Below are 26,796 nucleotides of genomic sequence, written 5' to 3'. Positions count from 1 at the left end.
CTGGGAGATAGTGAAGGACAGGGAAGCCTGGCATACTGCAGTCTGTGGCTCACAAAGAGTCAGACATGACTGAGTGACTGAACAACAAAGTACACAAGTATAGTCCTTTCACTTATCTGTAATTCTTCATGTTTAGATACCTTACAGATTTTTGCTTTATATTTAAGTGAATGTATTTTATATTGGCTGTTTGACAAGATGATGATATAATGAAGGAGAAGTTAAATTTCTAGAGAGCAGTTTATGCTAGTTTTACATTCTATTACGACTGTGCGAGTGAGCACACATGCATGGAGTCATTAAGAACTAGTAATTCTAGGTACAACACAGAGATCAAATTGCCAACATCCACTGGATCATCGAAAAAATGAGAGAGTTCCAGAAAAACATCTACTTTTGCTTTATGACTACACCAAAGCCTTTGACTGTGTGGATCATAACAAACTGTGGAAAATTCTTAAAGAGATGGGAATCAGACCACCTGACCTACCTCCTGAGAAATCTGTATGCAGGTCAAGAAGCAACAGTTAGAACTGGACATGGAACAACAGACTGGTTCCAAATAGGAAAAGGAGTCCGTCAAGGCTGTATATTGTCACCCTGCTTATTTAACTTATATGCAGAGTACATCATGTGAAATGCCAGGCTGGATGAAGCACAAGCTGCGATCAAGATTGCTGGGAGAAACATCAGTAACCTCAGATATGCAGATGACATCACCCTTATGGCAGAAAGTGAAGAAGAACTAAAGAGCCTCTTGATGAAAGTGAAAGAGGAAAGTGAAAAAGCTGGCTTAAAACTCAACATTCAGAAAATTAAGATCATGGTATCTGGTCCCATTACTTCATGGCAAATTGATGGGGAAACAATGGAAACAGTGAGAGACTTTATTTTTTTGGGCTCCAAAATCACTGCAGATGGTAACTGCAGCCATGAAATTAAAAGACAGTTGCTCCTTGGAAGAAAAGCTATGACTAACCTAGACAGCATATTAAAAAGCAGAGATGTTACTTTGCCAACAAAGGTCCATCTAGTCAAAGCTGTGGTTTTTCCGGTAATCACGTATGGATGTGAGAGTTGGATTCTAAAAAAATCTGAGCGCCAAAGAATTGATGCTTTTGAACTGTGGTGTTGGAGAAGACTCTTGAGAGTCCCTTGGACTGCAAGGAGATCAAACCAGTCAATCCTAAAGGAAATCAGTCCTGAATATTTATTGGAAGGACTGATGCTGAAGCTGAAACTCCAGTACTTTGGCCACCTGATGCGAAGAACCGACTCATTGAAGAAGACCCTGATGCTGGGAAAGATTGAAGGCGAGAGGAGAAGGGGATGGCAGAGGATGAGATGGTTGGATGGCATCAATGACTCAATGGGCATGAATTTGAGCAAGCTCTGGGAGTTGGCGATGGACAGGGAAGCCTGGTGTGCTGCAGTCCATGGAGTTGCAAAGAGTTGGACATGACTGAGTGACTGAACTGAACTGAACTGAATCAGTGTTATTTTTAAAAAAGGATTAATATAAAATCAAATAATAGTAAAGAGCAAAATTGTTGAAATTTTAATTTAACAGAGCACATTATTTAATGTCAGTAATAGCAAAGTAAATTAACTAAGATAATAGACATTTACCCTAATAAATGATTTAAATTTTAATGAAGCTTTAACAGTTACATTTCATGAAAAGGTGATTTTTTTTATGTGCCTGGGCTAAAGAAGTTTATATATATGTGGCTTAATCTTCTTAACATGGATCAATGGTTTCTTAGATTAAAAAAAAAACAAAACAAACTCCCAATCCAATTTTCTGAATGTGGTGCTGGGTACCAGAGAACCAAGGGAAAAGTGAACTGGAAAAAGAAATATCCGTAGCTTTTATAAATCTCTTTACAACTAGGGGAGGTTTTTTTTTTTTTTATCATGGGAAATAAGCTTAAGTCAATAAGAAAAGAGAAAAGAGAAGATGCAAACCTAGTTTTGAGAGAACTGAAGAATCTCATGAAGATTATAGAGGAGAGAGAGCAGTGTTTGCAAATAAATTCTGAGTTGCTCCTGTCAGTCGTATTCTATATTATGGTAAAATAAAGAAGGGTAGAGTGTAGCTTTTTCCTTTATACGTACACTATACTCAAGTGAAAAAGGAAAAGAAAGTGGGTCTCACCTTTCATATTGTCCATGAAAAGAACCTTATATGAATCATCTTTTTAAAGGCATCATGTGTTTGTAGAAATGATTTTTAAACACTTATTTGTGTTGATTACCAACTATAAATGATAAGTAATGAAATCACCTGGGTTATATACTATTGTGCTTATATGTAGTATACATTTTTGTATCTATGTTCATAATGGATTTTAAAACCGGAAATTTTAAAGTAAAGATGATTTTAAAGATGCTAAATTAATTTATTACCCTGCCGATCAGAATTTGTGGCTCTTATTCTGTTCCTTAGAGATTTTGACTTTTTAAGATATCTTTTTTGATAACATAAAATACTTTGAGATCTTCAGTTTAAGGACTCCAAGTATAGTAACTAGTCTTGATTTCCCCCACACAGGTAGTATTATAGTTAATTGTTAACGCACATATAATATACTATTTACAACCACTAAAATATATATACTTACCTTTAAAGTAACCATTTTAGAATTAATCAACCCATTGGAATCATCTTGAAAATGGATTATTACTATATTGGTTACGTCTAGAAGTATTCATTAATGGAAAATATCAGGTGATAAAATCTGAAAAAAAGTTAAATAAACAACCACTTTCTATTTACACAGCTATTGACATTCTGGGGTAAACTTTGTACAGCTGTTTTTTGGAATCAGAACTGTATAGCACACTACTGAAAAATCTCTGATTAGCAGGTACTTGTGTGATATTTCCTCCCTTATTTTTCTTGATGTCCATTTTAATAGACTGCATGTCATATATGAAGGTTTTTCTGCTTGACTGATCCCTTTAAGTTCGTATATAATCCTCAAGACTGGGTATACTTGAGGAGGCAAGAATGTATAATAATAGTAGGAACTGTTTTTGCCCAGTCTCTCAGCAAATTCATTGTATGCATGTTTTCATAACTTTTGTGAAACTTTGGAGCGGACCTGTAGAATCCATGGGAGCAGATGTGATGTGGAGAACAAATGTGGACTGGATGTGTTTGGTTAGTTCTGCTGCTGAACTGGAATTGGCTCAGGTCCTGTGTTATGATAGAATAACGTTTTCTGTGTATGTTACCTTCTTCAAAGAATGAACACTCACTTTTCTTAAGTGGAGCAGATTATCTAATTGGGTTTATTGTGATTAATGAGATATAAATCATAAAATTTAAAAAAAAATTGGGTACAATGAACAGTAGAATTTACTGGAGTAAAAATCTCTTGGCAGTATATTGAAGTCAGAAAGGATGTGAAAACCAGCTAATAAATGATAAAATATTTGATCATTTTTTGTCACATAAAGAACTCCGGTGTTCATAGTATTAGGGAACAGACAGTATATAGTATAATCTTTGTATTACAAGCAAACTTCTATATAAATTTGCTGGTGGCATATATGAATTTGTGTTGGATTTTGTACTTTGATCTGAATTGTATTATTCTTTCTGCTCTTGCTTTGCTGATTATATTAGGATGGGAGACTAATGGGAGTCAGATTATGATTGTTAGTTCTCTAGGTGATACTGGAGAAAAATATTTGTGAACAGCAAGTTGATGGTCCTCTAGCACCCTCTGCTGGACATAAGAATTAATTCACCAGACTAGAAGATTAAAAAAAAAAATTTTTTTTGTTAGAAGGGAATGGCTACCCACCCCAGTATTCTTGCCTGGAGAATTCAGTGGATCGAGCAGGCTGGCAGGCTACAGTCCATGGACTTGCAAAGAGTCAGACATGACTGAGCGACTAACATTTTAATTATGTCTGTAAACAAAATGCACTCTTTGAAGAAATTTGTTTAAAGATATGAAGATTTTTTTTTTCTGTCTTTACTGATTATTTTAGTAATAATAAACAGTTTATAAATTTTTCTTCTGCATGTTTCATTTAAAATAGGAAAGTATGAAATGTGATCTCTGGTTTATTATTTCAACCTGTTTGATTTTGGTTTAGGACTTTTGGAGTGTGTGTGTATGTGTTAGTCTCTCAGTCGTGTCCTACTCTTTGTGACCCCATGGACTGTAGCTTGCCAGGCTCTGCTGTCCATGGGATTCTCCAGGCAAGAATACTAGAGTGGGTTGCCATTGCCTTCTCCAATTGACTTTTGGAGTAAAATCAGGTAAATTAATATGACAATAGTACATGAAAAATGAAGACTTGTTGACTCTTATCACGGAAACACTGAATAGTCTGTATTTTAATAAAATATAACACTTGATAAAATTATGTGGATGCCTTTTGAATATGAAAGAATATTTTAATATTATTAGACTGGTTTCTTCTATTTGCCCTCTTAGCTTTTTGCCTGTTTTGATCTTTATTCTCAATGTCTGTGGATTATTTTCTTGACACTGGTTAGACTTCTTCTGGCTTGCAGAACCTAACACAACTATTTTGAATATTGAGAAAGTTGACTTTAGTTCTTCAAGGACAGGGACTTCATCTTGTGGCATTACATTAAAAGAAATTTTTTTTTTTTACTAGTGTTGGCCCAACCTAGGGTAATACTGATTTTAATCTGTCTAGCCATAAGAATCTTTCTGCTCTAGTATATACCATGCTCTATACCAACAAGCAGTGGAAATCCCTTGTTCTAAGGATTCAAAGTCAGCATTGAGAGGAACTCTTTAACAGAAATCAAGAAGCTGGACATATACGGCTGTCACTTCTTTGAAATGTCATTAGTTCTTGCAGTTAAGGATTCTTTTTATTTTTTTATTGAAATATAATTTATGTATCATTGACTACACCTTTTTAAAGTATGCAACTCAGGGTTATGAAACCATTACTGCTGTCTGACTCCAGAATATCCTTATCACTCCAATATGAAACTTTATGCCCATTAGCAGTCAGTGCTCATTCCTCCCTTCCCATGTCTCCAGCTACTGGAAACAACTTTCTGTCTCTGTGGATTTGCCTGGTTTGCCTATTCTGGCCATTTCATATAAATGATGTTATTTAATATGTAGTTTTTTGTATCTGGTATCTTTCACAACGTACGTTTTCAAGGTTAATCTCTGTTGTGGCATGTGTTAGTACGTGGTTCCTTTTTAATGGCCGACTGATATTCCCTTGTATGGATATACCATGTTTTATTTATCCATTCATCACTTGATGGGCACTTGGGTTGTGTTTTTTTTTTCCACCTTTTTGTGTTTAGATTCTGAACTGTAGCAGACATTATGGGAATATGCTTTGCTCAAAGAAAAGTATAGTCATTTCTTCTCCACTGCTTGATTAGTTTTTAGATTATGCTGTTTTTATGTATGTCCTTTCTGGTTGTGATATGTTACCAGCTGTATGTGCAGAAAAAGAAAAGACAGGAGAAAAGAGGAAAAATCAAATCAATCAAGCCAAGCATTTAAAAAACCTTCAGCTAAGGCTAAATGATAGAGTAAGTAAAATGAATAGAGACATTTCTAGCCCAAATTTTATCTAAGAAAGGAAATTAAATTAGTAGCGTCTTTCTCTGTTACTGATGAACTGTCTGACAAAATCCTAGGTGTGGCTCTTCTTTACTAGTATCATCCTGAGACACGTGCAGCATGGTGGTCCCATAGCCTAGTCCCACAGCCCTAACTAATAAATTGGACTTTGTCACAATGAAAGCTTCTATATGAAACACTCTGACATTAAGGAATAAAAAGACAAGCTGTAGACAATATTTGGGAGTGCTACGGCTGACTGCCAAGTCACTTCAGTCATGTCCAACTCTGCGACCCCATAGATGGCAGCCCACCAGGCTCCCCTGTCTCTGGGATTCTCCAGGAAAGAACACAGGAGTGGGTTGCCATTTCCTTCTCCAATGCATGAAAGTGAAAAGTGAAAGTGAAGTCGCTCAGTCGTGTCTGACTCTTAGCGACCCCACGGACTGCAGGCTCCTCCGCCCATGGGATTTTCCAGGCAAGAGTACTGGAGTGGGGATATTTGGGAGTAAATATTTGCAAATCACATATCCAACAAATGACTTGTATCCAGATTATATAATAAATTCTCAAAATTCAATAATAAGAGAAAAAACAACCCAATTAAAAAATGAGGGAAAGATTTAAGCAGAAACTTCAACAGAGAAGATGTACAGATGGTAAGTAAACATATAAAAGACAATAACCCGGTGTACGAGACAGCAAAAGAGACACTGATGTATAGAACAGTCTTATGGACTCTGTGGGAGAGGGAGAGGGTGGGAAGATTTGGGAGAATGGCAATGAAACATGTAAAATATCATGTAGGAAACGAGTTGCCAGTCCAGGTTCGATGCAGGATGCTGGATGCTTGGGGCTGGTGCACTGGGACGGCCCAGAGGGATGGTATGGGGAGGGAGGAGGGAGGAGGGTTCGGGATGGGGAACACATGTATACCTGTGGTGGATTCATTTTGATATTTGGCAAAACTAATACAATTATGTAAAGTTTAAAAATAAAATAAAATTAGAAAAAAAAAAGATGCTCAGTGTCATTAGTTATTAGGAAAATGAAAATTGAAACTAAAATGAGATGCCATTATGTTCCTATTTGAATGTCTAACCCTGGCCCCCAGATAACTCAAAAGATGACCATGCCACCATGGTCAAGTGTTGGTGAAATTGGAAACTCAATTTGCGAAAGAGTTTGGCAGTTTCATAAAACATTAATGTACACCTACCATCTGACCCAGTCATTCTGTCCCTCACTGTTGACCCCAGAGAAACAGAAGATAAAGATTTATACACAAATGTTCATAGCAGGTTGGTTTGTATAGCCCAAACTGAAACAATTCAAATGTCCATCAGTTGATGAACTGAGAAACCAGTTGTGATGTATCAACACAGCGGAATACTTTAACAACAAAAGGTAAACTGTTAATATGTGCAACCACATGGATGAAGTGAATAATTTTGTGAGGAGAAAGAAGCCAGACAGTAAAGAGTGTACACTCTATGATTCAATTTATATTGAACTCTGGAAAACAGGAAATGATCTGTAGTGACTAAAAGCAGATCATTGGTTGCTTGAGGATGTGGGTGAGGTGGCAAGGGCGTGGATGAAGAGATTACCAAGGGATACAAGGAATCTTTTAGGGGTGATGGAAGTATTTTTCTCTCTTGATTATGGCAATGATTTTGTGGGTGTGTATATATATATACCACACACACACAACTTACCAAGTTCTACACTTTCATTATGTATAATTTATTATATGTAAAGTATTACTTAGTGAAGAAAAAGAAGGCAAGCTTTGGAGGATTTTTCCTGAGCATGATTTTTACAATATGACTTTTACACTCTTGCAAATAAAAAAACGAAGCTATAGTAATTTAAAGTGTTAACTACAATGTAGTGGCCTCTATTCAATTTAAATACCAATGTTTATGAGTTTAAACTTTTAATGTTTTCAGGCAACTACTCTGAGAGTGAGGAAATTAGAAGAAAATATTGAAGCAGAAAGAGCAGCACATTTGGAATCGAAATTTAATTCTGAAATTATTCAGGTACAATGTAAACAACATTTTTGTGTGGATCTTATTAAGCTAGGAAAAACAGCATTATGTTCAGAGAGCCAAGGTGTGCATTTTGAGCAGGTAACATATTGATGAGACCCATATTTTTCTATTTACTATAAAGATATAGTTGATGATAGTCTTTATTGGAGAGGAGCTGGCACTCTACACCCCACAGACTGAATCTCACCCACGATGTGTGCTTGTGAAGTTTTATCTTGTGTGTGGTGGCTTTTGTGCTGCATTGGCAAAGTGGAGTAGTTTAACAGAGACCTCACAGTCTGAAAGTCTAATATGTTTGCCATCTGGCCTGTTACAGGAAGATTTGCTCATAAGAATGTTCTTTTTATCAACAGTCATGGCATGATTTCTTTTTGAAACCATTTAAAAATATGCACTTTTATATTGAGAGCTGAAGCTATAAAGGTGAATGAGCTCCTTTTGGGACTTAAACATTCCATTACCAGAGATCCTATGTACCTCTATGCTGATATAAAGGTAGAAATATGAAATCCTTAAGTGCTATGGGAGCATAATAAAGAGAAGGAGTAAATCTGAGAGGAGACTTGAGTGAAGGCATCTTAAGGAAAGTGTCCTTTTCCCTAGGGCTTACAGAACGAAAAGGAACTTGGAAGATTAGTAAAGGCATTTTGGCTGCAGGTTGTCAGGTACTGCCGTGGACCACGTCTTACCTGCAGCCTTTGTTGTAAATAGTTTTATGTAAAGTTGTGTTAAGTTGAAGTTCTGGGGACTTTTCTGTATGTTTCTTTCCTTTTCAACACAAGGTGTGCAGGTTCAATCCTTGGTAGGGGACCTAAGATCCCACGTGCCTCGTGGCCAAAAAACTAAAACATAAGATAGAAGCAATATTGTAACAAATTCAATAAAGATTTTAAAATTAATTCCACATAAAAATAAATCTTAAAAAAATCCCAGGTTCCATCATTTAATTTGGATTTAAAAAAAAAGACTTGGACTCTTCTCCTGTATTAAAATTTAATTTATAGGATTTGCAGAGTTTTATCTTAGTATTTAAACAGGTCTTAATGTGAGATGCAACTAATTTCGTAAGAATTTTATAATTTTTTTTTTTACTTTTATCTTTAATGAAATGCCTTTTACTCGCAAAATTCTTAGGCCTATTTATTTGAGTGCACCTGTATGTAAAGCAAATTTATGTACGTTAAGCTTTTTTTTTTTAGAAAAAATGATTGAATTCCTCAAAATAGCATTAATAAGCAATAAGGCTGAACTTAATTCATGTAAGAAATTGAATTCAAATTTAAGTTTTGCATAATAGTTGTATAACCAGTTATATATAGTTCTTAGTTGTAATAATGAAAATTGTTACATGTATATTTTCACTCATATAGTTAAAAATTAGCATTTGATACTCAGTACTATAGCTTAGAAAAAAACCAAAAATGTATATTTGAATCATATATTTATAAATATTCACATTCTATTGTTTTCCTCTATTTCTTTGCATTGATCGCTGAGGAAGACTTTCTTATCTCTCCTTGCTATTCTTTGGAACTCTGCATTCAAATGGGTATATCTTTCCTTTTCTCCTTTGCTTTTTGTCTCTTTTCTTTTTATAGCTATTTGTAAGGCCTCCTCAGACAGTCATTTTGCTTTTTTACATTTCTTTTTCTTGGGGATGTTCGTGATCCCTGTCTCCTGTACAGTGTCACAAACCTCCGACCATAGTTCATTACGCACTCGGTCTATCAGATCTAGTCCCTTAAATCTATTTCTCACTTCCACTGTATAGTCATAAGGGATTTGATTTATGTCATACCTGAGTGGTCTAGTGGTTTTCCCCACTTTCTTCAATTTAAGTCTGAATTTGGCAATAAGGAGTTCATGGTCTGAGCCACAGTCCACTCCCGGTCTTGTTTTTCCTGACTGTATAGAGCTTCTCCATCTTTGGGTGCAAAGGATATAATCAGTCTGATTTCGGTGTTGACCATCTGGTGATGTTCAGGTATAGAGTCTTCTCTTGTGTTGTTGGAAGAGGGTGTTTATTGTGACCAGTGAGTTCTCTTGGCAGAACTCTGTTATCCTTTGCCCTGCTTCATTCTGTACTCCAAGGCCAAATTTACCTGTTACTCCAGGTGTTTCTTGACTTCCTACTTTTGCATTCCAGTCCCCTATAATGAAAAGGACATCTTTTTTGGGTGTTAGTTCTAGAAGGTCTTGTAAGTCTTCATAGAATCATTCAATTTCAGCTTCTTCAGCATTACTGGTTGGGGCATACACTTGGATTACCACGATATTGAATGGTTTGCCTTGGAAACAGAGATCATTCTGTCGCTTTTGAGATTGCATCCAAGTACTGCATTTTGGACTCTTTTGCTGACTATTATGGCTACTCCATTTCTTCTAAGGGATTCCTGCCCGCAGTAGTAGATATAATGGTCATCTGAGTTAAATTCATTCAGAAAATTAAGATCATGGCATCCGGTCCCATCACTTCATGGCAAATACATGGGGAAACAGTGGAAACAGTGGCTGACTTTATTTTTCTGGGCTCCAAAATCACTGTGGATGGTGATTGCAGCCATGAAATTAAAAGACGCTTACTCCTTGGAAGGAAAGTTATGACCACCCTAGACAGCATATGAAAAAGCAGAGACATTACTTTGCCAACAAAGGTCCGTCTAGTCAAAGCTATGGTTTTTCCAGGAGTCATGTATTGATGTGGGAGTTGGACTATAAAGAAAGCTGAGTGCCGAAGAATTGATGCTTTTGAACTGTGTTGGAGAAGACTCTTGAGAGTCCCTTGGACTGCAAGGAGATCCAACCAATCCATCCTAAAGGAGATCAGTTGCGGGTGTTCATTGGAAAGACTGATGTTGAAGCTGAAACTCCAATCCTTTGGCCACCTGATGTGAAGAGCTGACTCATTGGAAAAGGCCCTGATGCTGGGAAGGATTGAGGGCAGGAGGAGAAGGGGACGACAGAGGGTGAGATGGCTGGATTGCTTCACCAACACAATGGACATGGGTTTGGATAAACTCCGGGAGATGGTGATGGACAGGGAGGCCTGGCGTGCTGTAGTTCATGGGGTCGCAAAGAGTTGGACACGACTGAGTGACTTAAGTTGTTGTAATTAATCACCATCTTATCATAAACTGTTAAAAAGTTAAAAATATGCTTGAAGTATTCTGTTATTAAATTTGTTTAGATATTATGTCATAAAAATGAGAAAGCAGATTTGGAAGAGCTGACTCAGAATTGTCTGTCTAGTTTTCTTCAGATTGGTTTATCATTTGTGATTGAATGTACATATTTTCTGAAAGAACAAACCAATGTAGGTAGAAGAAATATTTTCTAGACATGTCATTTTACTTATAAACACTGGATTTAGACATCAGTCAGTTCAGTCATTCAGTTGTGTCCAACTCTTTGCAACCCCGTGGACTGCAGCATGCCAGGCTTCCCTGTCCATCACCAACTCCTGGAGCTTGCTCAAACTCATGTCCATCGAGTTGGTGATGCCATCCAACCATCTCATCTTCTGTCATCCCCTTCTCCTCCTGCCTTCAATCTTTCTCAGCATCAGGTCTTTTCCAAAGAGTAAGTTCTTCACATCAGGTGGCCAAAGTGTTGGAGTTTCAGCTTCAGCATCAGTCCTTCCAATGAATATTCAGGATTGATTTCCTTTAGGATTGACTGGTTTGATCTCCTTGCAGTGCAAGGAACTCTCAAGAGTCTTCTCCAACACTACAGTTCAAAATGTCAGTTCTTCAGCACTCAGATTTCTTTATGGTCCAACTCTCACATCCATACATGACTAGTAGAAAAATTATAGCTTTGACTAGACAGACCTTTGTTGTCAAAGTAATGTCTTTGCTTTTTAATGTGCTGTCTGGGTTGGTTAGAGCTTTTCTTTCAAGGAGCAAGCATCTTTTAATTTCATGGCTGCAGTCACCATCTGCAGTGATTTTTGGAGCCCAAGAAAATAAAATCTGTCATTGTTTCCATTGTTTTCCTGTCTGTTTGCCATGAAGTGATAGGACTGGATGCCATGATCTTAGTTTTCTGAATGTTGAGTTTTAAGCCAACTTTTTCACTCTCCTCTTTCACTTTCGTCAAGAGGCTCTTTAGTTCTTCGCTTTCTGCCATAAGGGTGGTGTCATCTGCATATATGAGGTTACTGATGTTTCTCCCAGAAATCTTGATTGCAGCTCGTGCTTCATCCAGCCCTGCATTTCACATGATATACTCTGCAAAGAAATAAGCATGGTGACAATATACAGCCTTGATGTACTCCTTTCCCAATTTTGAACTAGTCTGTTGTTTCATGTGCAGTTCTAACTAATGCTTCTTGACCTGCATACAGATTTCTCAGGAGAAAGGTCAGGTGGTCTGGTATTCCCATCTCTTTAAGAATTTTCCACAGTTTGTTGTGAGCCACATAGTCAAAAGCTTTAGTGTAGTCAATGAAGCAGAAGTAGATGTTTTTCTGGAATTCTCTTGCTTTTTCTGTGATCCAAAGGATGTTGGTTTTTTGATCTCTGGTTCCTCTGCCTTTTCTAAATCCAGCTTGAACATCTGAAAGTTCTTGGTTCACGTACTTTTGAAGCCTGGCTTGGAAAATTTTGAGCATTACTTTACTAGCGTGTGAAATGAGTGCAACTGGGCGGTAGTTTGAGCATTCTTTGGCATTGCCTTTCTTTGGGATTGGAGTGAATACTGACCTTTTCCAGTCCTGTGGCCACTGCTGAGTTTTCCAAATTTGTTGGCATATTGAGTGTAGCACTTTCACAGCATTATCTTTTAGGATTTGAAATAGCTAAGCTAGAATTCTATCGCCTCCACTGGTTTTGTTCATAGTATGCTTCCTAAGTAAGGCCCACTTAGTACTCCAGCATATCTGACTGTAGGTGAGTGATCTCATCATTGTGGTTATCTGTGTCATTAAGATCTTTTTGAGTATATTCTTCTATAGATTTAGATATAACAACAACAAAAAATTAAGTTTGAAAGATCAAATTTGAAAATGTACAAAGCCATATCTAGTCTACTACCTTAGTTTAATGTAAGAGAACAAATATTTCAATTGAAGTATTTTTGGATAATTATTGTTGGTGATTATTATTTGTATGGATTTATTTATGCAGCGTTTCCCAGGCTTCCTTTCTTGGTGAGTTCATTTTTCCTAATCGGGTTGTCTTTTGCCATGCCTGGAAGGCTTGTGTCCTGCAGAGTTCCCTTGGGCCTGTTACTGTGACAGGATGCACTTGCCACATTGTGCTACTCTGTCCTCTCCTAACAAGAGCTAAGACTATGTACTTTCATGATAATTGTATCATTATAATTGTATACATGATAATTGTATCATATATCATGAGCATTGGCTCATTGCCTGGCAGGTATTAAGTACCTAATAAATATTTATCTAAACACTTAGTAAATAATTAGTATGTATTTATATTTAATGATAAATACATGTTAATATTAAATAGATATTGTCCCATTAGATCTTTGTAGCCACCCTGTAGAATCTGTATATTCTTTTTTGTTATTATTTACTGTTTACAGGTGAGGACCCTCAGGCGTTTGGAGTTTAACATGCCAGAGGGCACTTAAGTTTATTTGTAGAGCTGTGACTCAAACCTGAGTCTTATGGTTCTAAAGCACATTTTCTGTCTAGTTTAAAGCACTTTTCCTCCTATCTCTCTCCTTTTTTGAGCTTTAGCAAACTATTGTTTTTATTCTGAACTTAATTTTCTGAAAAAATAAAATATCTATGTCGTTCAAAAATCAAAACAAAATTAAGTGGTCAAAAATTTATTTAATTCTTGTCCCTCCTATTGTTTACCTCACTTGCCTGCTATCTTTCCTTGTGTTTTTTCCCTCCAAAATACAGCATACTACGTATGATGATCTAGACTTTGCTCTTCCCAGTATATGTTAACACTACATAGAGAACCACATGGAGAACTTTCCAGAAGTTGTCTCGTTGCCTTTTTACAGCTATAAGTTATTCTTCTATGGATGTGCACTTTATCTATTCTACTGTTGGCAGGAAATCTAGATTATTCTCTAAAATTTCAAGTACGTTTAAAAGTAGAGAGAAGAGTAAAATGAACTCCCTGTTTACCGATCACTCAGCTTCAGGACTTGCCTCACAGGCCAGTTGTGTTTTGGCTATTAACCCTCTTCTACTCTTCCACTCCAAGATTATTTTGAAGAAAATCCCAGATATCATATTATTACACCTAGATATATTTTAGTCAAATAGTGTTGTTTGATAATAAAATTTTACTGTTCTACAGTAAGAAATCCCCAAGAGTAAAAAGATCTATTAACTTTGTTGGGCTTAAAAGATGTTCATATAACAATATTTCTCAAAAGAGGGGAAGGATACTTCTCTCCAATTTTCAAAAACCACCTAATTTATTATGTTTATAAAGGAATGTCCAAATGAGCTACTAGATCAAAATTAGGCACTTTGACGGGACGGGTTATATTGTATCTGCCGGTCCTTTTTCATAGCACAGTTAAGTCTGTATTCTTCCACTCTTCTTCTTTTCTACTACACATGTTGAGAAAGGGAATAAACTGCCTCTTGTTTATTTTCTTTGTTTTAAACCAAAACCAGAAAGAAAGACTTGTTTGGATGAATGATAATTAGCTGTTTGATAAAGTATTCTATTCAATTTGAGATTGGTACAAGTGTTTCCTTGCTTGCTTCAATTACTTTTCTGTTATCTGGTAGTTACGGATTCGAGACCTTGAAGGAGCTTTGCAGGTAGAGAAGGCCAGCCAAGCAGAAGCTGTTGCCGATTTGGAAATGATCAAGAATGAATTCAAAGAAGTTGAAAGTGCATATGAGCGAGAAAAGCATAATGCACAGGAGAGCTTTGCAAAACTAAACGTGTAAGTGTTATACTGTAAAACTCTCTAAATTAATATTAAGAGTTTATGAAATCTACACGACTATGAATGCATAGTAGTAGGTAAATATAGAAGTGCTCTGTTGGGTTTTGAAGTATTATGGCAATTCCAAGTAGTCTCAGAAACGCAGAAATACTTTCTTATACGAGAAAGTAAATATGTTAATGTATTTTTATATTGTGTTTGCTGATGTAATACAGCAAACACAATATATATCTTTAAGGCCTTGACTTCTAGGTCTCCTAAGTGAGCTATGTAGTAAATGGGTAATGTTGGAGATTTTCTCAAGCTGTAAAAATAAAGGTAGGAGTGATCCTGCTACTGGGGCTAGCGTGTGTGTGGCTCACTTCATACCTAGCATTGCACGGCTTTGTTTCATTTATGTAGTGGCCTGTGAGGTAGCTACAGTTTTTTATCCCTGTTTTACAGATGTGAAAACTGAGCCTGAAGAGGATAAGGACACACAGCTATTAGTGGGAGGGTCAGGATCTTTCTGACTCCTGTTGATTTTAATCTTTTTCAGTTCAGAAGTCTTTCATCTGAAAAGTCCTGTGAAATGCTTTAAGAAGTTTATAGTGAAAAAAAAAAAAAAAGAAGTTTATAGTGGCTCAACATGTTTCCAAAAATAATAGTACATGTTTTAAGCCATTTCCTCTCAGAGAGAGAAATGTGTACCACCGTTGGTATATAATATGATAATAGGTCAATACATTAGTTATGTTTTTATTTTTAATGTTCATTTCTACTTATGGCAGATAATGGTTTTCCATTTACAGATGTAATATAAAGTTTCCTTTTAAAATACTTCATTTAGCTTATAATGTGAGTTAATTTTTTAAAAAAGTATTGTTTAGAGTTGTATGGCAGAAATGATAAAGATGGCACTTGAAAGGCTGAAGTTTGGAAAAAATGTAAAACTCTGTAATTACTTTTATTAGTAATGATTATAATACATTGAATGAGTAATTCTTGACTGAGTTTTCTTGCTTCCTCTAGAATAATTTAAATGATAGTCTGTGATTCTACAGACTTATACCCTTTTATTTCCTTTGAACCATGTGATTCTAAGGACTTGTATGTACCCTTTTATTTCCTTTGAACCATATCCCAATCAAGTTATTACAATAATAACTTGATTCTGTTATTCTAAGGACTTGTACCCTTTTATTTCCTTTGAACCATATCCTGAATCTGCACATTTAAATATGTTTGAAGGGCCTTTATGTAGTATATAGCACAGGCTTCTTTACTGTTGCTTTGAGGTAATGATTATGACCTACTAGTGAAACTGTAAGAAGTTAGACTGTACTCCCAACGATCAAAGCTTTCCCACAATAAAATAATGGGCTTCTTTGGGGGAACTAGTAAGCTCTCTGCCGTGGAATGTTCGAAACAGTAGGTAGATGATTCTTTATCACATATTCTGAAGATATGAGTCCTGCAAATTAGATTCAGTTCAGTTCAGTCGCTCAGTCGTGTCTGACTCCTTGCGACCCCATGAATCGCAGCACGCCAGGCCTCCCTGTCCATCACCAACTCCCGGAGTTCACCCAGACTCACGTCCATCGAGTCAGTGATGCCATCCAGCCATCTCATCCTCTGTTGTCCCCTTCTCCTCCTGCCCCCAATCCCTCCCAGCATCAGAGTCTTTTCCAATGAGTCAACTCTTTGCATGAGGTGGCCAAAGTACTGGAGTTTCAGCTTTAGCATCATTCCTTCCAAAGAAATCCCAGGGGTGATCTCCTTCAGAATGGACTGGTTGGATCTCCTTGCAGTTCAAGTGACTCTCAAGAGTCTTCTCCAACACCACAGTTCAAAGGCATCAATTCTTCAGTACTAAGCCTTCTTCACAGTCTAACTCTCACATCCATACATGACCACAGGAAAAACCATAGCCTTGACTAGAAGAATTTTAAGATACCCACTTACTTTTAAGCTCTAAGATTTTAATCTATGTACTTTTAAAATTGGACCCCAGAGCAAATTTTTTCCTTGAGTTTGTTTGGCTATTACCTGTGCTTTTTGGTGCTTGAAAAATTTTACTCAAGTTTTGTGTTCCAATAAGCAGAAACTAACAGTTCTGAATACTAGTTATGTATTCCAGCTAAGCTAACTAAACTAACAATCCTCAATGTTTTAACATATGTCCCTTGTCTGTTCTTCATCCCTATATAACTGTGCTGTAATATAAGTTAATAATAATGAATAAAGAGAAAACAGTAAGTAGTAATTAAAGCCCACTGCTTATCGGTAGTTCCTATGACTTCTCTTCCTCCATCCTGTCTTCTGTTTCATTGTACATGATATTACAGCCACCTCTTTTCCATTTATCTGTGGTTTGAGAAAGAATGAGATGACATGAAGGATGATTAGGTAAGTTATTTGATTTTCTACTTGTTCAGTTCAGTTCAGTCGCTCAGTTGTGTCTGACTCTTTGCAACCCCATGGACTGCAGCACAGCAGGCTTCCCTGTCCATCACCAGCTCCCGGAGCTTACTCAAACTCATGTGCATCGAGTTGGTGATGCCATCCGACTATCTCATCCTCTGTCATCCCCTTTTCCTTCTGCCTTCAATCTTTCTCAGCATCAGGGTCTTTTCCAATGGGTCAGTTCTTCGCATCAGGTGGCCAAAGTATTGGAGTTTCAGCTTCAGCATCAGTCCTTCCAATGAATGTTCAGGATTGGTTTCCTTTAGGATGGACTGATTGGATCTCCTTGCAGTCCAAGGGACTCTCAAGAGTCTTCTCCAACACTACAGTTCAAAACGTCAATTCTTCGGCACTCAGCTTGCTTTATGGTCCAACATATAGTCACATCCATATATGACTACTTGTATTCTTGATTCTTTTTCAGGAATCTTCTTTAAAATCTTTTAGAGTCACAAATTCTCAAGAATTAATTTTTCAAAGTAGTTCTAAGTTTTGGATAATGTATTTCAAAGTGAGAATTGATATTTTAGGTCTTTAGGGTAAATAATACCTTTACAATAATATCTTTACAAATAATACCTTTAATGTACAATTTTGAGAGCAGTGAGTGCTGGAGTAGGAGATTGTTTTACCTGTTGGGTAGAACTGATTTAGCAATTGATAAGAGGTTTCAGAGGAAATGCTGTCTGACCCTTGCAGGTGGCTAAGGTTTTTATACTTCTCTTTCCTCCCAGGTATGTCTAGGTGGGAATCTTATTAAAAGGCAGGAAGAAAAACTGTGTGTTATTCAGAGTTTTAATTTTGGTCAACAGTTTCATAACAGTGAATATTCCTATGTGAAACTATTTTGGATGGGATATATATTTATATGTATATAGGTAGAATATACATATGTATCCCTGGAGGAGGCCATGGCAACCCACTGTAGTACTCTTGCCTGGAGAATCTCATGGACAGAGGAGCCTGGCAGGCTATACAGTCCATGGGATTGCAAAGAGTCAGACACTACTGAAGCGACTGAGCAAGCACACACACATACATATGTATTAGCTGGAATATGTGTATATATTTTAGCATACTATTATGTATGGAATATTACATATAATAATATAACAAATAAAATTGTTATGTATTAAAGATACCTTTCAAAGAACTCAGCTAGGAATTTGAACAATAACAGGCTATATTAGCAAATATATAATGTATAATTTAGGTAGAATATATATACTCTATATTTCTCTAATAAATTTTCTTAGTTGTAAATTTTTTTCCATTGAAAACTTGCAGTGTAAAATGAAAATCTTTCAATAATCTTTTTATTTTAACTCTTTCAAATATCAGATTATCATTAACTGTAGTAACTGATTGTTGGGCAATGGTAGGGAAAAGATCCTCATAATTCTTAAATCTAGTTTAACTTTAAATTCAGTTTAAAATAACACTAGTCAAAGATATGATACCCATCAGACTTAATCTAAATTTATTTAATTTATTCCATTCAATATTTAGGGACTTCATTTTTCTAAATATATCAACCAAAAGTGTAAAAAGAACAAAGTATTATAACCCATGTGCTAATATTATTGTTCATATTCTTGCCGAAAAATGGTCTGAAGATGGCTGTTTGTTAAAACAGCTGCACAGTTGTCAAATTCTTATCTGAGCTCTGAAGGAAAAGAATGGTAATCCAGTAGCAAAGAAGGCATTTTTTTTTTGAAAGAAGGCATCTTAACTACAAGTTTCCTTTTCCCTTTCCTTTCTTGACAAAATCCTCCATCTGTCAAGTCCTGACTCTTCTCTATTGGATTCAAAGAGACTGGGGCTTCCTTGAATTTTCATCATACTCCCCCTGCCAATTAACACTTGTACATAATCTAAAAAGTGAAATAGTACTGTTAAGCTCATGAAAAGCCATGTCTTGTTACCCCGTTGCTCTCTGTGACTGGTTTCTTCTCCTTTGAAGCAACTGCTTTCAATTCTTACAAGCTGTTTCTGGCGTTTAACTTTGTATTGCTGAATAACATGCATATTGTGCCATGTTTTCAGCTTCTCTTTCTAGATGTTACCTGGTGGCCTCTACTTATTTATCTGTTGTGCACCTTGACCACCTAGCACAGGCTTATTTCTTCCGTCCTCCCATCCTTTCAGTAGGGTTGTATTTTAGGATATTTTTTCTACTATTTTCTGACCCCTCATATTTATTTTTCCTTTATACAACGTTTTCTTATATTTTTTGTTGTTTATTGTCTGTCTTCCTATGTAGAGAGGAGCTTTGTTTTGTTCACTGCTTTCCCTGAACTCCAAACTAGTGCTTGGCACACAAGAGCTGCAAAGTAAAGAGTTGCTGAATGATCAAATGCATGAATAGTTAATATCTCGTTTTATGTTGGATTAGTTTGTATGCACCAATCAATAAATTATTCTTAAACTCTCTAACAGAGCTGAAAATCTCTCATTATTTTTCTGCACCTCAGAAATTCTGTCATTGTTAGTTTCTTCTAAGATGTATCACTGTTGGAGTCTTCTTTCCACTCCCTTCTTTCTGGACAAATTGTTTTGCAGGCTTTGTGTCACAGTCATCCTTAGGATTCCTCTTCACCATCATCCGAAGCATTCCCTTTACTTCTCTTTGATAATGGATCTCTTCTTTACTAATCTCATGCCCATCTTCCTTGTCTGATTTACTCTCTTGTAGTTTCTTGAGGAATTACACATCAGAGGAAAACTTTTAAAACTTGCATTCTGAAAATGTCAAAATGTAGTTGATCTTTACCCTTTGTCATAGTTTTGTTGGCTGTTTATTCAATTCTTCTATCAAGAAGTCCGAAGTTATTTGATTACCTATTGTTTGTTTGTGGCCCTTGCTTTTCTCTGGAAACTTGGACAGAGTGGCCACCAAGTCTGGAAACATAGGTGCCTGTCTTGAAATGGTTTAGTGATGTTACATTATAACACATGATAAAATAATACTAATAATGTGTATTTCTGTGCTCTATGGACACAGTGTGGAATCTTCTCTTTGTTCATGGTGTTCTTAAACGTCACGATGATGGGCCTGGCATGGACTATTTTCCATTAGTGCTGGGAAGTCACTGAGCTCTTTCAGTTTTAGAGTTATAAATAATTCATTTTTGGGAAAATGTCATTTATATGTTGGGATTCCTGGATCGATGTTTGTATCTTTTCTCTACTTTGATCCATTTTTTGTTGTTTAGTTCTGCTTTCTGAGAAGTTGATATAAATGTCTCCTCTAATCTGTCTATAAGTGTTTAAATTCTACCCTCCCTACAATGGAATATTCTTTTTTTTTTTTTTAAGAAAAAAGCTTTATTTCTCTAGTTGCGGTGAGTGGGGTAACTCTAGTTGCGGTGCCTGGGCTTCTTACAGTGGCTTCTCTTGTTGCAGAGCACAGGATCTAGGGCCTGGGGGCTCAGTAGCTGCGGTTCCTGGGCTCTAGAGCGCAGGCTCGATAGCTGTGGTACACGGGCTTTGTTGCGCTTCGGCACGTGGACTCTCCCTGCACCAGAGATTGAACCTGAGTCTCCTGCATTGGCAGGTGGATTATATCCCACTGAGTCACAGGGAATCCCCAGTGTTGGAGTATTCTTGATTCAAGGAAGAAAGTACCAAAGGGTTGGCAGTAGACTTGTCTCTGTTCCACCCTAGAGCAAGAAATGTTGACTGATCAGAGTAAGATCATGTGCCATTCAAAAATGAGCTCTTCATTTGATTATAGCCTGAGCACAGCATGGATTTGGTTATACTGAGTCACCTTGCCTCCAATATTACAGCTTAAAAGTTATAGGAAACTGATCTATTGCATTTATCAGGAAGATGCCAGATTAAAAATAGTGGCAACTCTTTAATTTGAAACACAGCAAATTTTGAACTAAAATACTCCCAAACTTCTTGTCATTTTATGTCCCAAAAGAATGTAAATTCAATTTAATGCTACCTTGAGCAAAATGTAAATAGGCAGGCAAATCCTTTGAAAAGAAATTTATGTTTTCACAGTGAACATAAATGATTATTAAAAATTATCCTTGCTTTTGGACTTTTCATGTTACTGTACCAGTTCTACTTGCATGAACACTCAGAAATAAAACATTTGTGTCATTTCCCAAGTTATACTTTAATTTGAAAGTGGTTTGATAGGACTGCTTTCTGTTTTGAGGCAGTCTCTGAGCTAATTCAACTGCGGTGGGTGGGGTTTGTTAATCATAAATAATGGTGAATCAACACTAACCAAATCCATTTTGCTCGTAGCCTTGGGTATAGTACAAATGTCTGTTATCAAAATGGGGGTATTATTATGTTAGAGTCCTTCATTTAAGAATGTATAATTCTTTTTATTTGCAAAAATGAGAAGTGGTCTTTAAAACCTTTGGTCATGAAACCATGATATATAGTACATCTGCCCTTTGTGTTAAAGTTGTATAATAAGACCTGATAAAACATATTTGAAAAACCTGCTCTGGCACTTTAACCTTTCAGATTAGAAAGAGAGTATTTCTCCAAAAACAAGAAACTCAATGAAGAAATTGAGGAACAGAAGAAAGTAATTCTAGACCTTTCAAAGAGACTCCAGTATAATGAGAAAAGTTGCAGTGAATTACAGGAAGAACTTGTAATGGTAAGATAAAAAAGAAAACCCTATGGCAATTACTTTATTGGTTCAAATTTGATTTTTGGTAGGATTTTTTCTCACTACATGCCATGAGATAATTGTATGAAAGTAGTTTTAGTGACATTGATATAAAAATTTAAAACTGGAGATGCTATTTACCACAAAGCTATTCATAATAAAACATCTCTTCTTTGAAATAATTGGGAAAATGAAATGAATTAATAGAATGTCTGAATTATAGAATGTTTTAAAATTTATTCAGGGTTTTTCTTTTTTTTTTTAAAGTATATAAAACAGTATTACCTACATGGAAGCAGGGTTAGGGTTTAAAATCAGTAGATCTAATGATTTCAAAGACTCCCTTTTGTAATCATGTTGAACCTGATCACTCTGTCTCCATTCCCCAATAATCGAGCCTTCACACCGTCACCAAATTTATCTTTTTCAAGTATTGATCTGTTCTTGTCACCTTCCATTTATTAAAAAGCCATCAATATCTCCCTGTTGCTTTCAGAGCAGCTCCAGCTTCTTGCTGTGTAATCGAAGGCACTTTTGTCTGTGGCTCTATGTTAACTTTTCCAGCTTCTTCTGTTGCTATTGTCCTCTCCTTACCTTGCTTCAGCCACATTAAAGTACTCTTGGCTTCCTAAACACATGCTGTATCTTCATGTCATTTTACTTTTGTTCAGGCTGTTCACATTTTTTGACCCACAGGTCTGAGATGTTCGTTCTCTTTTCTTTTAATATTTGTAAATCTCCTGTGATGGTGATGCAAGACGCCTCTGATGTAGTGCAGTCTGTGAAGCTTGCTGTGGTTCCATCTCTGCTTCTTTTCATCCACCTAAAGTCAGAGTTCTGCCCCTCCCAAGTTTGTATTTCTTTAATGGTTTAGTATCTCTATCATAACACCAGAATCTGCTGTGTATTACCTCTGCCTAGAAATCGAGAGTGCATTGAGGTTAACTTTGTTTTACATGCCAAGTTTCCACAGTAGTACTTGCCTCAGTAAACATTTGTTGGATGGCTTTGTTTATTTGGTTAATGCAGTGTACTCCTACTCTGCTATTTGTTGGGAACCTCAGGAAGGAGGCCATAACGTTTATAGTAGTACCCTGTTTCCTCTTTGTCTTGCTCCCCACATATATACTTTTCCCAGAGACTTGGTTACTTCACTTTCAATTATATTCCACAGCTCTTAGTGATGTTAGTTTCTGAGGAAAAGGAATATTTTTTCCCTTGTCCAGCAAGATAGAAACTCAGGGTTATACTAAGAAGTGGTGGTCAAATCAGTGCTGCCTGGTTAGAAAGGTAATGATGAATGATGAGATAGAAAAGTAATGATGGGATAACATTTAAACTCTTTAAATGAACCAGTGTTATACACAGGCAGGTGATCCTCTATCTGTCTTGCTTCAGTCATATTAGAGGACTCTTGGCTTCCTATTTTTCATATCTTCTTGCTATTTATTTTCATATCTCCTTGCTTCCATTCTAGTTGTTCATATTTTTGACCCACATTGACTGAAACACTTCTTTTTCCTTAACAAATGTCTGTATACTCTCTAATGTTGAACTCTGTTTCCGTTTAACTCAGGATATCCAGTTTGTTCTGATTAAGGAATTGTTATCATTGCTTTTACCCTGGTTGAATTTGTAGTTTGAGTACTCTTGATGTGGGGTTTTAGGAAGTTTAGAGTTCTCTGTGTAGCAGTTGTTGTTGTTCATTTGCCAAGTTGTGTCCGACTCCTTGTGACCCCATGGACCGCAGCACACCAGTCTCCCTGTCACTCACCATCTCCCAAAGTTTGCTATATTATTGAGTAGAAAGAAAAATGTTGCAGAATCATATGTCTAGTAGAACCCAGCTTGGTTTGTTTTTGGCTTGTTGCTGTTGTTCACTGTGTGGCATACTATAGTGCCTCTTCACTGTGATGTGCTGCCCTCAATTCCATGGGCACCCCACCTCTTCACTCCTGGTTCTGGAAGGTGAATCATGGCGGAGAAAAACTTGTTAGAGTTATTGAGCTGAGTCTTAGTCTTGCTGTGCTTACTTATTAGATGCTGTAATCAAATAGTTTGGAAAGAGAGTGGTAACTGAGAATGCAGTGGTGAAGACCTAGTCACCAGTATAAGTTGGCGTGCATCCTCCCGACTCTGGTCTTCTAGCACTCCAGTGACAAGGTAGAAAATAAAAGAAGGCTGGCTGAATTCACCACTGAGCTCAGGATGCTTTGTGATTACAAATAATTTGCTCGGTGCCAACAGGTATTTCTTTTTTAACTTTCACAGTTTGGTGGATGGTCTGAAAAAAACGTGAGTTGCAGCTCATTCACAACCTCCGTTTGCTTGTTTGAACCCTTGACACTCAACCTGTAAAACACTGTTGTTCTGACTAGTAGAAGAGCCAGTGGGATGTTCAGAAACAAATTCAAGTGCAGCTTAAGTAATTGACAGTTCATATGGTTCAGCCTAACTATTCATATGTTCCTCTCTCTGTTTCTTCACCTCTCTTAAAGCCTTAGCTTTATGTCTTATTTTCTTCCATTGCTTTTGTTTTGTTTCCCAGGTGGTGCTAGTGGTAAAGCACCAACCTGCCAATGCAGGAGACATGGGTTCAGTCCCTGTGTAGGGAAGATTGCCGGGAAGAGGGAATGGCAGTCCACTCCAGTATTCTTGCCTAGTGAATCCCATGGATAGAGGTGCCTGGTGGGCTATGGTCCATGGGGTCACAAAGACTCAGACCCGACTGAAGCGACTTAGCATGCATTATTTATTAGCTTTATCTTTTAGCTTGTTCTGTTTTATTCTTATTAGAACAGTTGCTTTCTGTCCCTTTACTTGACCATAATATGAAATTTAAAAAAAATTAATTAAAATTTATTTACTGAAAACACTATTACTTTGAATAGTAAGTGCAGTGTTTTCTTTTTAATAAAGAAGTCTGTCCATGGAATTCTCCAGGCAAGAATACTGGAGTGGGTAGCCATTCCCTTTCCAAGGGGGTCTTCCTAACCCAGGGATTGAACCTGGGTCTCCTGCATTGCAGCAGATTCTTTACCATCTGAGCCACTAGTGAAGCTTCTTAATGAAAATTCTTTTACTTTAAATAGTAAGTACAGTATTTTCTTTTTAATAAAAAATTCATCTGTTGCTTTTCATAAATATATTTTTGGGTACATATATCTTTATTTCCTTTAATTTTTTAGTAGGTTAGTAGCCTTTGAGTTTGGAGAAGGCAATGGCACCCCACTCCAGTACTCTTGCCTGGAGAATCCCATGGACAGAGGAGCCTGGTAGGCTGCAGTCCATGGGGTTGCTAGGAGTCAGACACGACTGAGCGACTTCACTTTCACTTTTCACTTTCATGCATTGGAGAAGGAAATGGCAACCCACTCCAGTGTTCTTGCCTGGAGAATCCCAGGGACAGGGGAGCCTGGTGGGCTGCCGTCTATGGGGTTGGACAGAGTCAGCAGCCTCAGCAGCAGTGACTCAGCAGCAGCAGCCTTTGAGTTGAGAGGGTAATCTTACAAATTTCTCTCTAAAGAGATATCTATCAAATTAAAAATTTTAAACCATAAAAATGGAATTTTTTGGTTTTGTGTCCTCAAAGTCTGTTATTTTTGTTTTGAGTTCATAATTGTTTTTGACTGAAGAGAGAATAACATAAGAGGAGGCTTTTACTTTTTGCCTTTGGAAATAAAATTTTGTTTTAATGACATCCTATGATCCTGCGTACCCTAGTGTGTCTTTCCCACAGTTACATTTCTTTCGAACATAATAGTTTCAGTTTTTATAGAATATAGATGGGAAGTATAAATTAGCTACAGCTAATTTTTCTCTCCCTTTGAGCTAACAGCTTGTTTTCTAGTTTAGGTCACATTCATGGCCATTATTCAAATCTTGGTCTTTATTTTCTCTGTTGCATTGTAAGAGAAAATTAAAGCCATTTTCTTCTATAGGTTTACTAGTAAGACCAAGGTGTTATTATAATATGCAAAGACTTCAGGAAGTTTTGAGACTTAAAAATAACAATTGTATAACCGAAGGTCGCTTAGCCTTTCAGAACTGGAAGACGCCATCGAGATCATCTAGGTCAGGATACACACAGAGTCAATAAACTGGTTGCAAAGTGATAGCTCCCCTGTTACAAAAGATAAAAATTAAATATAGAATGTAATTTTGGAAAAGTTCAAACTGGGTTTGTTGAGTCTTCTCTTGGTATTTAAGGAATACAGCCAACATTAATTGTGCTTTTATGTTCGTGAAATTTCTCCTATTCAATTTATGAATTTAGAAGATATGATTAACAAATGAGTAGTATATTATTGTTTTTAATGTCATAGTATTAATAGAATTTCAACATAGGACATCTAGGGATTTAACAAAAGTAGTTTCATGTTATGTGTTGTACACTATTGAATTCGACTTTAAAAAGTTTTGATTAAAATTGAACTATTCATTTTAAATTCTTTGAATTTAATAATGATTTAATCAGCTACTAAATAAAACCGAATTTCTAGTTTAAGCTGCTTAGTGATGATGCTTATTAAAGCCCACCAGAGGCTCAGGAGATCCAGTTGGGTATTTTAGTCATTACTGTGAGTTTTTATATCTGCTTCTCTTGAGCAGGGGAGCTATCATTTCCAAATTGGCATTATTAGGATTTGCTTTGTGCTTTCTACAATGAAATATTTTTGAGTCCGTCATTTCTTGAGATTTGTTTTTCTGCCACTCAGTAATATTTAGTTACAGCTTTAGGAGAAGACCATATATTGAAAAGGGAATTCTAGTTCTCATGAGGTTTTGCTCAAAGAATATTTTATTCTCTAAAGAACTTGTGATTGAAAATGGTCAAGTATATATTTTCCCCCTATACTTTGGGGGCTTGACTGATTATATAATAATAATGGTTGCTGGCATTAGATAGGATTTTGGAAAGTGCTTTGATTGCTATGCTTTGAGGTAAAGTTAATGTTTCTTGATAGTATTTTTGCATCAAATGATCTGTTAGGTTTGCTTTAGGAAGGACATGTTTCTGATTTTGCAGGAGGCATTCAAAACTAATGGTCTAATAAATAATCTATTCTGAATTTTTATGAAAAACTTGTTGATTCCTGCTTTTCAGCCACAATAGAATAGTATTTATATATGAGCATTGTTTTTGCTAATATAAACATGTCTCTCTCAGTGG

The 26,796-nt window shown here is 36.5% G+C and overlaps 1 protein-coding gene across 9 annotated transcripts in view; it reads left to right on the top strand.

Moving 5' to 3' along the window:
- The window catches only part of CCDC171 (coiled-coil domain containing 171), a 341,501-nt gene that overhangs the window by 61,033 nt on the left and 253,672 nt on the right, over positions 1-26,796 (top strand). For 8 of the 9 annotated variants that reach the window (XR_011568027.1, XM_070794512.1, XM_070794515.1 and 5 more), the window contains 3 exons: positions 7,538-7,630; positions 14,370-14,530; positions 21,473-21,611. Coding sequence is in view for 8 of the 9 variants with exons in the window: in XM_070794512.1 (XP_070650613.1) it covers positions 7,538-7,630; positions 14,370-14,530; positions 21,473-21,611 (393 nt within the window). In the remaining variant the exon portion in view is untranslated. The remainder of the gene's footprint in view (positions 1-7,537; positions 7,631-14,369; positions 14,531-21,472; positions 21,612-26,796) is intronic. The other variant, XM_070794516.1, reaches the window with a different exon arrangement.

This window comes from Bos indicus, chromosome 8, assembly GCF_029378745.1.
Source record: "Bos indicus isolate NIAB-ARS_2022 breed Sahiwal x Tharparkar chromosome 8, NIAB-ARS_B.indTharparkar_mat_pri_1.0, whole genome shotgun sequence".
Taxonomy (NCBI): Eukaryota; Metazoa; Chordata; class Mammalia; order Artiodactyla; family Bovidae; genus Bos; species Bos indicus.
Note: the sequence above shows the minus strand (reverse complement) of the source record. Positions and strands in the feature narration are given on the sequence as shown.